The sequence below is a fragment of the Atheta coriaria genome, unplaced genomic scaffold (genome assembly GCF_025399875.1).
Source record: "Atheta coriaria isolate IRGN ID8LTWV9N9 unplaced genomic scaffold, Caltech_Dcor_3.1 hic_scaffold_7_pilon, whole genome shotgun sequence".
NCBI classification, from domain to species: domain Eukaryota; kingdom Metazoa; phylum Arthropoda; class Insecta; order Coleoptera; family Staphylinidae; genus Dalotia; species Dalotia coriaria.
The window spans coordinates 3,850,928-3,866,994 of record NW_027045449.1 but is presented as its reverse complement, the minus strand read 5'-3'; the positions used below and the strand labels follow the sequence as shown (position 1 = coordinate 3,866,994).

General features: G+C 39.3%; 1 protein-coding gene across 4 annotated transcripts in view; it reads left to right on the top strand.

The window, feature by feature from the left end:
* Window positions 1–15,756, top strand: part of LOC135796021 (cyclic nucleotide-gated channel rod photoreceptor subunit alpha) — a 70,788-nt gene extending 55,032 nt beyond the window's left edge. For 2 of the 4 annotated variants that reach the window (XM_065307885.1, XM_065307881.1), the window contains 5 exons: window positions 5,669–5,962; window positions 6,553–6,702; window positions 8,860–9,027; window positions 10,714–10,932; window positions 11,882–15,756. In XM_065307885.1, coding sequence (XP_065163957.1) covers window positions 5,669–5,962; window positions 6,553–6,702; window positions 8,860–9,027; window positions 10,714–10,932; window positions 11,882–12,177 — 1,127 coding nt within the window. In that variant the 3' untranslated portion in view covers window positions 12,178–15,756. The remainder of the gene's footprint in view (window positions 1–5,668; window positions 5,963–6,552; window positions 6,703–8,859; window positions 9,028–10,713; window positions 10,933–11,881) is intronic. The other 2 variants (XM_065307882.1, XM_065307886.1) reach the window with 2 other exon arrangements.
* Window positions 15,757–16,067: the final 311 nt, after the last annotated feature.

The following is a 16,067-nucleotide window of genomic DNA, read 5'->3' as shown; positions in this document are numbered from 1 at the left end:
AAAGAATGAAGACGGTTACAATGAGCATATATGAAGATGTATTAAGATGAAGGGGATGAATGCTTGAGGCCGCTGGATGACAAAAGAAAAATTACACTTTCGTGATGAAAAAGTTTGAAAATTGGACTCGTCACGCAAAAAATTGTGAATTAATTTGAAACTATGTAAAAACAATATAAAAACTCATAAAAAAACCTTTGAGAGTTTCAAAGATGGAGCGAAAATGGTGAATTTTATTATGAAAATAATTAGGAAACGTCTGGACGGCCACCAAACTTTCTCTGAAGTCGAAAGTTGGGAAACTCAGAGCGTGTCAGAGGCTGACACAAATGCGTTTTTCACATTTTCGCATTTATTTTCTAATTTGATTAGTTTACGACGCGTTAAACATTTTTTGCTCTTTGTTTCACTTTTGGGGATTCGGATTTTGCACCAGCTTAAGCACAACGTTTATGTTCTTCTGTGTCATGCATTTCACAAACGATTTAATTTCGAATCAAAGTATTAATTAGCGCCGTTCCGGCTGTGTGCCGCATGCGAAAAAAATCCAGGGTTAATTAGGTTTTTAATTACGTACTTTTCAAGCGTTTCTAAAAACATTTTCCACCTTTTCTTTTGCCTTTTGCTTTTTTTCTTCATTTTGTTATCACTCTCGCATTTTAGCTGCAGGTTTTTTCGGGAGGGCTTTTTGCCGTTTTATGAAAGAATATGGTCTGTCAGGACAGTACCTGCTTGTCGGGGAAACATTTCACTTATTTAGCCGCTTTTTCGTTTATACTCGAGGGTTGATTTGGCAAAAAATGTACCATACGCACAATGAGAGTGCTACGCTGTGCGCTCTTTCGTTTCACGGTCTTATCGGGCCACGAAAAAAATGAAAAGACTTTTTCGAGCTCGCGTCAGCGACACGCGCATTTTTTGGAACGATGATAACGCGATAAGCGGCGTAAAGTCAAGCGAGCAATTGAAATCAAAGTGCTTTTTTTTAAATTGATGTGAAAAACTAATTATTTTAAAATTTCTTAAATTCTGTTTGCAATTATTACGCTTAAAATCCAATGTATATTAAAACCAAACCTCAAAACAAATTTCAAACTTTCCTCTCTTCGCATATTCTTACAACTCCCAACAGATGCTAACCTAAAACTCATCCAAGCTTTAAATTTAAACGCTTTAACAGTTTCACGGTTGCCCTAAGTTTTATTTGCTTTCGTTAGCAAAGTACCGAATTTGATGAATAAAGCGAATTGTTTTTAAAGATTTTTAAAGTAATCCAACTTTACTAATTAACAATGTGGAGCAGAAATAATGATTATCAGGGAGAGATAAATTTCCGCCCTGAAAAGTTAAACATATTTTTGAATTTTATACCCTCATAAATTATGTTTTACGTGATTCATCGTGGAAATTACTTTCGCTTGTAATCCACTGCGACTGAGAGTATTTAACGCCGCGCATAATGCACATCGAATCATAATAACTTTCCTAAGTAGATTAAATCCTCAAGACGTGGAACAAGCCTGAGGAATTCAGGTTGTTGGTAGAGTGTTGAGTGCGCGAATTATTTTCCCCTTTGTGCGCGTTTGTTTTGCCATAAACGCGATGCGCAAATTGCAAAATTTCAGTTTTAATTGCGCGATCTTTTCTGCAAGAGCACCGCTGAATGTCGGCGGATGTCTTCAAAGGTGCTCTCTAAGGTGGGTGCGAGCGTTCGCATTTAAATTTTATTTGCGCAAAAATGCGCATAAATGTTTATCGCGCCGGCGGGTGGCATTAGTTGCTGACTGGGGAAATTGCCATCGAACATATTTACTCGGGACGGCCTGGTCCGGGCCCGACGAACGCCAACAACCTTCGGTGGGACCCAGGAACTCGGCGGAACAACGCCAAACAAGGTCGGCAACAACGTTTGCGAGCCGCCACCGCTGCCACCGTTAACCAAATTCGTGTTTGCGCAGCGCTCCAAAATTGCATTCATTAAACTAGGAGTAGTTGAACTCGGGGTGCTATTAATTTAATTAAGTTTCGACTTGATCAAAGTCGTTTATGTCCATTCGTGTGATGCTAAATGGAATGTACGTAAAATGTTAAAAAACCGATTCAAATAGCAGCAAATTGGAAAAAGTAATTTGGAGCATGTCAACTGTCAATAACGACTTTAAATCGAATGGCAAGTTTGTGTCCCGCAATGACCACACATTTAACAAATATTGTTTTAAACGTGATTTGTTTTTCTGATAATTTTTAATCCTCATATTCTATTGTTGCTTGTTGTTCCTCAGCATTGTGTATGCAACTCTTGATGCGACTGTTACAATTAGTTACTGCCAGCTACTGAATATCTCGCGGTGTACCAGCTATCCGGAAACATGTTTCAACGTTGCAAGGACCAATGCGAACATTCCGACAACGAGAGCTATGGCCTCGTCTTTGACGTTTGCACGCGCTGCAATAATGTAACACGACAATTAGTAACTGAAATTCGAGTGAAACACGTACCGTGTCATGACTCGGAATATATGTACCATTGTAGACCAAAAATGTATCCACGCAAACCCAGTTTGCGTTTAACCTAATTTAAAATAGGTTTTTTTTTTGTTTAAATGTATGCAAAATTACTATTTTAATATTCTTTTTGGTCAACGAAACGTGTGAGCTCTGTGAACATATGTTTTATTCCGTAACATGACGACTTAGAGGGCACATGAATAAATAACCGTACGGTCGTCCTTAAATCTGATGTTGCACACGTTTTGCACATCCGTATAAAACTGAATAATGCATTCGATTCTCTACACTAGTTGATGCTACTTTGCGTCCTAACCTGTTTGCAACAAAGTAAAAAAACTACAAATTTAATTTATGACCATTCTGTGTCTGTTATGGGTATTGCGTGCGTGGTTATGGGTATTGTGTCCGTGGCAGATTACAAAGTTGTATCTGACATTCGCGAAATTAAATTCCACAGCGGTACTAATCCCAGATTTAACTATCTAATATCCGAATGATAATAAACAACAACTAGCAAAATGTACATTGTTGTTTTGTTAGATTCTCTTCGTTGTATCATGACTGCGATTGCACGTTCCGCAAATAACCTTCTATTGGGTGGTTGATGATGGGGGCTTTGGAGCATGCAGGATTTCGGCCGCTGATCAATAGTGTTTAAGCGCGCCATCCGCAACCTGCTAATTTATTATTTATTCGCATACGTCGTTGCACGTCCCGCAGTCGACGTCCTCGCAAGCGGAAGCCGCTCTTTGGGGGAAGCTTTCAGCGTTATCCTCAACCCGTACCGGGGATAACTTTGCCATCGTCTTCGGTCTCTTCAGTCTCCGAGGACGTTTGGGAATAAAGTTTTGCTTATAAAAGGCTGAAATCTCAAAACTGCAGATGGCTAAAGGCGGCCTGTGGAGGGAATTTAAGGGAAAAGGATGAAAATGTCTCAAGCGACTAGATTCAGGATACGGGGCAAGAAATCTGCCTACAATCATGAGATACCTTAAAATACACAAGATGTAACTCAACCGAGAATTTTATTGCAAAGAAATGTAAAGACAATATTTGAAATGAGTTTATAGGTTGTATAAATATTGTAGAACTAGTGTACCGCCGCCGGGGAATACTAGGACACTCATTTATATTCACAAGTCCCCAAACAGCGCTTAATAAACTTCGCGGTGCCGAAAATTGGACAATGCGTAATTTGCAATTGCAATTACAAATCGCCTGCTGGCCGCTTAAACGATATTCAATCAGCGCAATCACCTACGCATTATGGCAAAATAACATTTGCAAAATGCGCCGCGTACGTTGCCTTCATATGCAGGTGCATGTGCCGCATGGGCAGCCACCTCCGCCACAGTGTGGCTAATTTATGCAAATCATTTCGAGAATAATTGGGAAACTGGACCCGGATGTAATTCGAGCGCGTGACCGCGTCCGTCGATAATTGCGCGTGCGGCTCTGCTACATTATTTATCTGGCTAGATAAATGTATGTGCTGATTGAATACTTAATAAACCTTGAAATGTGTGCAAATTGACATAATTTACATTATTTAATGTAAATATTTGGGTGTAATTTGATGACGGTGGTAGATTACAATATTTTTAACGTCGGGAAAAAAGGAAATATTTTAATAAAATTAAATAAATTTATAAATGTGCGTATTATTTAGTAAACAAAATACCTATAATAACTCGCAATTTTCACAGTTAGTGTTTTTAAAATTTTATTTGCCTCGTGAATAATGCTCGTTAAGTGTAACTTACTACTTACGTCCTTTTGCTTTCCCCTTCTTTGAGTCTTGTGCATTCTTGGGGAAACAAAGCACGAAGCTGAGAAAGATTTGCTCCCTCTCCAACATTGGAATTTATTATTAGTTGTAGGGAGCACACATGTGGGTTTATGGGCTTTTTACGCTCGACATTGCGTCGGATATAAATTAATGCGGATTTTAAGGGTTTTATAACCGCGCTCGCAGCGAAAGCCCTTCCAAATACCGAAACATCCACAGTGAAGTAAGCACAAATCAAAAACGTAGGAGCATAAAAAATAAATAAGGCGTTGTTGTGGTCTATGGTGGGAAAGCAATAGTGAACGAAACGATTCTACGCCAGAACCTGGACGTGCTACTTAGCACCAACTCTCTGCCGTATAATACTGTCGCAAAGCAGCGAACAGAAGATAGCACGAAAAAAGCACGATGTGTCCGAGTGGGTAAGACGCTCAATAAAATATTTATGACCTCGGCTGTGAAGATACGACCGTGTGGACATTCATTTAGGCACAAACGAGGCCATCTCCACGCGCGAAATAAATTATATGTGCCTTTTGCCCAAAAAGAAAAAGGGCATAACAAATTTACGAAAAACCACACACTGAAAGAGAGCGCGCATAAAAGTAGCGCGAAATTAACAAGGAAATAAAGCGAATGCAACGTCCGAGCCGCGTCCAAAGTTTTCAAACGTGAAATTGCATTTTTCATTTTAGCTGGTTGGGTGTGTCACCAGCACCACCGGCAGCTGTGAACCATTTTCGTGCAAATGGCAGCGTCACTGCAGTAATTTCAAGGTGCACATTTGATGAGGCTCGGCAATGCTTCCCGTACTTCATTATTTTATCGCTTTCCGAGGGCCATTTGCACGGCAATGCTGAGCTGGATTTTTCTCCTGCAATGTTTGAAGTTGATTCAATTTTTTTAAATCTGTGGAATTTAATAGTTGCATAGTCTAATACTCAAATAAACACAATTAAAAACAATGCAATAATTAAACAAAAATACTGGAATGAGCTTCTTTTTTCCAAACTTAACCAATTTTGGAATGTTTACAACTATATGCTAATACTCATCCGAACATTTATCGCCTGGTTTATTTTTAAACTCCATTGTGCTCATTAGATATCTGGCATCCATTTTGTATTTACCATGTAACATAATTCTGTTCATGCATCTCATAAACTGCTGTAACCACCATAAGCCCTGTTGAAAGTTGATTGCACCACCCCTCAGATGAAGTAATCTACTAATACCCTTCAAGTATCGACGCACCACCTGTTTATTTTATCTTCGAATAATATTCGTGCCCCTCTAGTGATTGCCGCTTCGCATCCGTATTCGTTTGCGATGAAAACAACGCGTGTGTTCATTTCCGTCTTGTTGCAGCTAAGCTGGACGGCGTCAAGACGTACATGCGAATGCGGCGCGTGCCCAATCATCTGCAGGTGAAGGTCATCAAGTGGTTCGACTATCTGTGGCTTACGCAGAAGTGTTCGGACGAGGAGCGCGCCGTCTCCTGTCTGCCCGACAAACTGAAAGCCGAGATCGCCATCAATGTTCATCTGGACACACTCAAGCGTGTCGAGATCTTTCAGAACACCGAGGCGGGCTTCCTCTGCGAGCTGGTGCTCCGGTTACGGCCGGTTTTGTTTTCGCCAGGGGATTACATCTGTCGAAAGGGTATGCTAGTAGAATTTATTAAAATTAAAAACAACATGAACCCATTTACAAGTTGCAAGTACCACTAAAAATGTTTTTCATTTCGAGTTAAGTTGTCTGCACTTCATGCAGTCGTTGTTTGCCAAGATTCCTGTTGTTCAACGAGCATGCAAAACGCGGAAAATATGCCTGATGGCTGCGGGGGCGGCAACACTTTAGCGACTTTAACATAAAAGAGTCGAGCGAGGCGGGCGTGCGTCAAGCGGCGGAAATAGTTTGCGGCGAACTAACTTTCGCGCGCCATTAAGATGTTAACTGCTCAACTTATCACTTTAATCTAAATATCAAACTTCTGAGCGCTTAACCTTCGCAAGTTAAACCGCCGCCGACGTGGATGACTACGCGCCCGTCGACGTTGACGATGACTACAAAGCGTTTGCACGATAAGGGAATTCCTAATGTGATAGATGTAAAGGGTTGCAAGGGATGTTGAAATTCATCTCTTGCGATTTACATCCACGCATATGTTTTGCATGTATCTTTTAATTTGTTAAAAAAAATTAGATCATTTAAGTGCTAATGTAATGTGTGTTTGTTAAATATTGTTTTAGGTGAAGTCGGTAAAGAAATGTATATAGTAAACAGGGGGCGGCTGCAGGTGGTGGCAGACAACGGCCGCAGCGTGCTGGCCACGCTGAAGGCGGGCAGCTACTTCGGTGAGATATCAATTCTAAACATGGGCACGGCAGGTAAACACCTTGGTAAATATCCGCAGGCAAGCCAATTGGTGGTTGAGTCAAACAAGTTATTACTACATTTTTATTCCTTCTTCTTAAAAATCTTAAAACTTTAATCTTGATCTTTCAAAACCTAAATAGTTAATAATTGACAGAATGGCAGTTTTAAAAATTCTGCTTTTCCAAAATATTTCTAAATTTTTAACTACCACCACCGCCTTGCATGATGGACTGGCTTGTACTTAGAATTAATTTACTTGATATTCCCCAATATATGTTCCCTGAATGTGCAAAAAGTGATTTTCAGAAAATTTCAGATCTCAATTGTTTCTATCTTAAAAGTATTGATGTTTAAAGTGTTTTCAAATAAATGTTACGTGTTTTTCTAAATCACCGGCCAGAGACGCGATGATAAAAACTCCAATTGCAAAGAAAATTGAAAGTTTTCCGTACGGATATGCGCCAGTAAACGCACGCAATTTTATTCAAGTGGCTTCGCTGTATTGCAATTTGTTTCGAGCTTGTTTCCGATGTGCAATTTTTTTTGTTTCAGTCACAGCATTAAAATCCAATACCAATATTCGGAGTTTAATCGAATAAAACAGACAATCGGTCGGTTTGAAAATTTGATCACGTCTACAAAAATTGACAAAAATTTGCTATTGTGTCTGCTTTTCGCCTGTTTCATTTGTTTATGCAGTTGTTTTAATTTATTGTTCATGTTCGATATGTTTTTTATTGCAGTTTGAATGTTTGCTAATTTAACATCCAAATCATTCGAATGTTAAATTATTCCAGTCAAATAAATAAAACGATAAATGATAAATGCAATTATTTGACTGGTTATGAAATTATATAATCTGTTTCGTGTGCTTTTTGTTTGTTCAACATTCATTTGTTCTGAGCGTGGTTATGCTTTTGTTTTTTGGGCGTTAATGTGCAGTTTTTACGAGCCAGTTGGAAAGATCCTTTGAGATCTTGGCGATGGCGAGTGAGAGAGTTCGGAATGGGAATGGCGCGCGATGAGGAAAATTCCGTGTTTGCTCTGGATGCGCGCGGTGAATGATCGCTTTTCCGATTCGACACGCACGCGTTCGGCGGCACGCTACATCGAGCCGGTGACCTCATCATCCGCGTCGACGGGAAACGACAGCAAGGAATACGCCAAAAGCGGCCGCGATTTTCAGTGCACGCTCAAGAATTTCGGTTAATTTTGCCTAACAAAAGATACTGCCACTACTGTGCTATATTGCCATTTTATCATCGCATACAGTGTGTCATAAAATTAAAACTACACCAAAACTCTTGTAACGTTTTAAAGAACCTTTAACTTTACTTACAAACGAAGTCAACCTAAATTTAGAATACTTTTATGGAACACTTTGTATATTTGATGCTATATCTGCAGCGTATATTTAGAGGGCGCTCGTAACACCGCGTCGCAATACGGCTGCTGGCGGCGCACGAGTATGACGTGCGCGAAATTATTTCAGGGGTAGTTATGCGGCGAAACACTGGCAATAGTCCAAATATGATCCTGGGCGCTCCCCGTCTGGAGCACGGGGAACGGGTTTGCGCGGATGAGCTGCATGAATTTAAGCAATGCAGAACGATGCGGTGGAGCAAGCGAACGTTTGCGTTTCGCTTGTATCGCACCGAATTTCTTATTTTTATGTAAACATTAAGTCACACTACATTAAAAGTGACGATAAAAACGTACATAACCTAAACAATAATGTTTTATTCAAGTTAACCTAACATAACCATGGTTTAACTTGTTAACCAAATATTTAAATTAATAAGTAAACGGCAATTTAAATTAAATGTTTTGTTAGTGTTCTGCTTTGCATATATTTAAATCTATTTTTATAATACTCGTTGCATTATGCCCCGAAAACATCCCTCTGTGTGCCTCACGCAAATGATTCTCAAATTAATCCCCAAAATTAAGCTCCGCAATAAAATGACCCGCGAATAGGGTCGAGTAAGATGATGTGCCCGGGAAATCCGCCCCCATTCATCCCTTCTGAATGTGGACGCTGTATTATAGGGATGAATTTGAAAATTACTTAATTGCTTCGAACCTAAAACTAAAACAATTAAGCAACAATCCGCATAAAACGACGCTAGACTCCGCAACCGATTTGAATAATGAATTTCCATGGCGTTTTGCTCCCGCAGGAAATCGTCGCACGGCGAGTGTCCGGTCGGTGGGCTACAGCGATTTGTTCGTGCTGAGTAAGAAGGATATGTGGGACGTTCTCAAGGAGTATCCGGCGGCGCGCGTCCGCCTGGAAGCCATCGCCGTCAAGCGGCTCGAGAAGTACAAACGCGCTCCACTGGAAAAAGGTTGGTACTATCACAAGCTAGATTTCTAGATCATGTCTTCAAAAACTCATTTTTTGTTAGACTAAAAGAAGATTATTCAAGATGGCGATACTTGAGGTCAATAGGTTGCTCTTCAATATGCGCCATCTTGAAATTGGTCTCTCATATGTTTATATATGAATTTCGGAACATTTCGGGATAACGGCTGTGCGCTAGCACCGGGTACGGTTGTTATACGGTTATTATGCCGAACCAAAAGGTCACACGTCGGAATATTAGAGAGGCGAAGCGTGTTTTTATCGATTTCCATAAATCATCTTCGATTCGGGCACGTTTGGCGTTTTTCCGACGGCGGGCGGCCCGCGGGCGATACGAGCACGTTAAAGGATCTTATCGTCGGCTCTCTCGTAACGTGCAAGACATTGGGGATTAATTTATGCTAAGGCCGAAAATTTCCTCTGCCCAAATTTAATGGAAACTAGAAATGTGTGATAAAAGAACATATGATAGGCATAAATATATATTATTACAAAAATTTTTAAGCACCGCAGTTTTGATAAGCTATGTTGAAGCTTTACAGCAATCCTTGATCGGTTAGCTCGACACTAATCTTGAGCAAATCCTCCCCAAAGCCCCGTTGCGAATCAGTGGTGGTTAGCAACCTCACACACACACCCACAGCAGCGCACTCGGAAATAAGAATTAATTAATTAATACGATGATGCCGAGAATATACATTTTATAGATTTCGATTAATTAAATTAAGTAATTGTCGGCGCATGCAAAAAAAATCACAGCCGAGCTTTTTAATTAACTCAATTATCCGTCGGGATGAACAAGAAAATGTTTACAAAGTTAACTCGCTTATCATTTTCATATTGATTCGAAAAGTTTTAAACGCCTGCATAAAATTACAATATACAAAAATATACCCGAACTGTATAAAATCCGGCTTACCATCCCCCAACATAGATATTTGGATTTTAATTATGTGGAAAAATTTCGAAGCAAATTTCGAAACTTTCATCTAACAAAGTCGAACTTTCTAAATTTTATCAGAGTTGCCTTTGCTTCGCCGCCTTCACATTTCTAGTGAGGGTGGGGGGCGCATTCCGGCGTAGCACTGCGGATGTCTGCTGCTGTTTCGGGAGGCGTAATGAACGTAACGTGCGTGTGCGCGCTTCTTTGCGTTTTGATGCCGCTGAGAGGGGGCGCGCCTCTATCGAGGAAAGGGATAGTTGTTTATACGCGCGTTGCGGGCATCGCTTGCGCAACCCCTAACCCGTCGCCATCGACGATGCAGTAAGTAAAAGGCGCGCTTCGGAGCCGGCGATGAATATTTAACGCCGGCCGGCAGCAGTGAACCGACTCAAAGTAAAAGTTACTCCAGTCTTTATCTTAGAGTTTGTGGGTTGTTTTAGAATTTTTAGAAAAATTCTCCCTGACAAAGACAACACTTAAAGGGGACAAGAAAAACTGTTTATGTGCAACGGCGGCAATATTACTGTCAAAAAACTTAAATTTTCTTTTAATATCTCATAGATTATTGAATTTTTGATAAGGGAATTCTACCCATAATATTTACCCCAAATGCTAATTTTAATACCGTAAGAATTTTGAAGAATTATTACACACAAAAAAAGTTATGCCCATTTGAAAATGTGCTATTGAAAATAATGGTTGATGAAATGAATGTAACTCTTGCAGCCGCGATGGGCAGAAGCCAGTCGACGCCCGGGCTGGTGGAATCGCGCGGTAAAGTACCGCTGGAGGAGATGTGGGTGCCATCGGGGCTTGCGGGGCTGACGCCCTCGTACCCGCGCTCGCTGCTTGGCTCGCCGCCGCGGCCGGCGCCCGACTCGCCCGGCGGCTCGACCAGCAGCGGCCGCAGCAGGCACCACACGCCGGCGTCGCAGGCGCGCTCAGGTAAACTCGACATCTCTGCCCTCCAACCCCCATTTTTGTGTGTCTTCTATCTGTCTCGCTGCCTTCATTCTCTTTCGATCAATGTGTCTCTGGAATGCCCATCGCATGACCCCGCCCCCATAATTTCTCATTATCAACCAATTATTCAATTTTTATCAGTAAGAATATTGCATGCTTAAGTTGGGCAAACTGATAACAAAAGAAATTCCACGATTATATATAAATCGTCTTACATGTGGAAAAGGAGATATATTTGTCAATCTGAACCGAAGACGAGTTAAGCGATGGCAAATCGCGAAGCCGGCGGGCAATCGACCTCGTCTCGTCGCATTACTTCCGATAAGTTCCGACGCCGCGGAGAAAGTGCGAAAACTGCGCGAGGTCGACAGCAAAACCAATGAGGCAGGAAACCCGAAGGAAAACATCCTGATCTGACGTGTTGAGACAAAATACTGAAAAGTGCAATTTTTTACCGAACAAATCTCAAACAGAATCCATACATATATGTATCTCTATCACAGCTTATTTATGGTTACTTTATGAATCATTAACACTCATTATCCTACTTGTGTTAAATGAAATAACGTGATTAATTCGGATAATGTTGTTTTTATGGTTGTTTCTTTTTCTGTGTAAAAAAGGCAAAAAAGGAGTAGTTCTAAACACGCCACATGAGATTTATAAAAATTGACCTCATCAGTTAATTAATCCAAAACAAGCAAGCAAAAACTGCGGCGCGACAACACAAGAGTTAATTAAAAACGCGCCCACTTCGCCTCATTAACACACCCCGGTGCATGTTTACACTCTCTTCTATTAATAAACCAATGCTATTAATCCAATTGAATTTTTAAATTACATGTTTGTTGACGTAGATTTGGTATGACTGAGTAATGAAATTGTGTTCGATGTGTAGCTGTGGACGGTGTTTGAAAAAAATTAAATGCAGAACCGGCGTTGGTTGCAGGCACGACGCTGCAGTGTGACAGCATGACGCAGCTGGTGTCGGGTGCGGCGACGCCGCTCCTCGGCTCGCATGAGGCGCTGGAGTCGGAGATCAAGCGGCTGCGCGAGCGGCTACACACGGTGGAGACGGAGAATTCGGCGATGAGTGTCAAGCTCAACCAGCAGCAGTGGGAGCTGGAGAATCGGCTCGCCGAGATCGAGATGCAGATCTGCGGATCGCGCTCGACGAGCAGCCTGGAGGACAACGACAACGAGCGCAACAAGGAGAGCATCATTTAACAACAGCCGGAGCGGTGCACGACTGCGGCGGCGGCGGAGCGGCGCGCGACTGTGGCGGCGGCGTCCTCCGTCGCGGTCGCGCATTGATCGGCGGGCCCCGGCGCGCCGCTTGTACATAAAACGACTGCCAACACTATCCCCGCGACGGACACGTTCACATTCTTTCCGCATCCGGCGAAGAGTATATCAGAGGCGAAAGGAGACGTCTGCATGTGTGTCATCTTTACTTTTAGGAACAATATTGCATTCGACGCTGTACAGGTTGATTCAAGATTACAATCATGAATCGACCCGTACCTGTGCAAAACCATCACCAAATAACCCTTGTGAGTGAAGATTAAAAAAAAAACTGATAGCAAATTTACTTTTCGGTGCTAGACGACGCCGCACGTCACTAGCCGTTGTAAGAGACAGAGACTAATTATTAGTCAGAAACTAATCGGTGTGCTGTGTAATGTATGTGTGTGCACGTGCATGTTGTGCTAAATTGTACAGAAATGGATGCCACTAGCCTCCGGCCAGCCGTACCACGAACCCCAGCCGTAACAAACGAGAACCTGAAGAGTAACACAAACAAACACAAACAAAATCGCCAACACAACATTTGTACATAGTTATTATTAACGCATCCACCGAACACGATTATATCAATCAATATGCCTAATATTGACGTTCGTTTTACGGGTATTCGCCAAAATGTAAACGCACAACACTCGATGTTGATGTGTGTCATCGCATATATTAAATTTTCGGAGCGTGTGAAACGGTTGTAGAAGAAAGATTCCGCATGTACACAATCGCGTGTGTGTATTATTATTACTATTATTAACATTATTCATTGATTATTAGAGTTTCTGAAAAGATGTCTAAATCCAAGTTCTAGTTCTTCGATCACTCGACGTGCAACTTCTGTTTGGGCAAAGCTTTTGATTTATGGTATGTCAAAAATTTGAATGCGCGTACAATTGGTGATATGATAGTCGGCTTTAAATAATAAAATCCCGCTTTGTAATTAAACCTGAAAGAAACAAAATGTTTTACCAATATAACATTATTAAACAAAGCAAATGATAAATTTTCATATTTAACTACCGAATAACATGATAATACCTACCATTAAAACGAGAAGAGATAAAATTTAAAAATAAATAAATAATATACGTATATTTTCAAAACGAAACAAAGGTTTATAACTAACGTAAATAATAAATAACAAAAAATAAGTACGAGGTACGAATGATAAATGTAAATTGATGATAAAGTAATAAATTTGTAAATTAGACGATTTAAAACTGGCGGCGATACGAGTTGAACGGTTTGAACAAGGATTGGAGGCGAGAGCACACGCGCGACAGAAGAAAGAGAGCGGTTCGTATATGCAGGGACCAATCTAATCCTGATTTTATATTTATACCATGTATAAATCTTTCAAATTAACGAGCGGCGCAAACGTGGTAATAAACTTTCATTGCTTCGAATTGCATAAACCATTACATCACATAAAACATGAAATAACATAACATCACAAACGATTAACGCCATTTATATTTGGTTGCGGTTATTGTTTGGTGCTTCCAAAACTCAAACAGTCTACATTTATGTTACAAATAAGAAAAAATAAATTGTTAGTATGTTATTGACAGGAGGAGCTTTGAAAATGTCAATTAATGTAAACCAACAAAAATATTCTTTTTATATCATTCTTTTGTTTGACACATCTAAATCAACCAATACTTATATTTTTAAATTACTTTAAGAACGGTTATGTTTGAATATTGCACTAGAATGATGTAAAAACAACTGCCAAAAATGTTGTAAATGTAAGTTAAGAAAATTAGGTGAAAATTACTTCGCATTGAAATCGAGATAATAATCACGCGCGCGACAACCTTCCAAAACTTGTAAAATCACCGTTAACTCTTAAAAACGAATAATCCGAAATCATTACAACCGCCAAATCATCAAATTTGAATGAATTTGCATCTCATAGGATGCAGAGGTTGAGCCGAGCGAATCGAAGGGTCAAGACAATTATTTAGTTCGTAGATTTCTAAAAACAAACCGACGTTATTTGTAAAAACAAATTGAGACTCGAGTCGAAATCGTATGTCGAATGCCACGAAATAATCCAAAAACCACCTTAAGTCTAACTAAATACTACTACCATGTAATTTTCTAGCGCGTTCTAGTAGAGTTTATAAACTTACTACTTAAGGATATAATTGAAATTAAGATTGGTAATGGATAAAAACAAACATGTACGAATTAGTGAAAACAAACAAAAACACCCGCCGTTTAATCCCCAAATGAAAACAAACTATATGAGAATGAAGAAACACTAAAATTCGCTTTAAACTTGTAAATCTCATTTTGTTTAAGATGATTATGTTTTGTTCGAGTATTAAACTCTAAAGAGTATTGTCGAGCATTGCTGAAGACAATGTGTATAAGGTTTTGAATCGGTTCACGCGGTAATAGAATGTAAGAAATGAATGAAATTACTAGTTAACAATACAACCCAGTGAGACCAAATATTTTTAAGCGAAAAAATAATAACATGAATGAAATTGTATTTGATGACGGGACAGCGACATACGAAACATTTCCATAATTCCTAAATATTGTATTATTTTGTTCACAACTTGTTTACCTTTTTATCGCCCAGGAATAAAAACAACAAACGAATGAACACAAGATTGTAAAACGCTAGTCGGTCAATTTTATCACTCGCAAAATTTTTAAACAAAACAGCTTGACTCGAACAGTAAGAAAAGGCACGAAACAAATTCGAATAATATAAATATGTTACGTATGTTATTGATATTGTAAAGAAGAAAATGATTACGATAGAAAATATTTGTTGCTATATTGATATAGATATATTATGATTAACATTGTGACAAATGAACAAATTGTGACTTTGCTTGTTTATAACGAAATATTTGTCTATTATGATTGCGTACTTTGGATGATTTCGTCAGAAGGCGTATTGTATTGCTGATTATGATGAAGAAGATGAAAAAAGAAGAATTACTCTCACAATGAAACAAATGTCTTATGATATATACATGAATCGATTAAACACAAAAAAATCACCAGCATTGTTAAGCTCATCAATAATTATCAATTCAATCAACTAAACAAAATTTCTGTTTATACCAATTAGAAAACAAAAGAAGCAAAAGGAACTCATATCAGGCATGGAATTTCACGTATTCATATTGGGTTCTAGATCAGTTTATCGCAATTATCATGTGCATACCAATAATACGACGACGAGATTATTTCGATCGGATGAATTTAATATTTGTATAGTGCTAGCAAATGTGAGCGGGCGAAGAAGATTGGTCGAAATTTTGACATTCAGTGGCAAAGTCTGTAAATTGTCAAGCTGTACAGATGTCATCTGATGTGTGGAAATGTTATTTTCGTGCGTACACGAGAATATGAGAAACACAATAACGCATTTTGCCCTTTATAGCTAATTCCAAAGGATGAAAAATACAATTCCACGAATTTTGTCATTGTTATTCCTAAATATTTAATATAATTCCCATTAATAAAGAATTTAATTCTATATTTCTACGTGTTTGTCCTGAAATTTTACTTTCAGTTTTAATACGTATCTGACGTATCAATTGAATTTGTGGACAATGACATATTTGTTGTTTTGAAATTAGTTTAAGCTACGTAGAGGAAAATTTAATACTTAACGATAAGGGTCAGAATTTATTTTATAAAATTATGAATTACTTTGGAGTATAAAACAGAAAAGTGAAAATCCGTCACTGAACATAATTACATTTTCTTTGATTGCCAAAACAAACAGTTAAATTTATGAAGGCACTTTATTTGCAGCGACATCAACCTGCTTGATACGATAATATAAA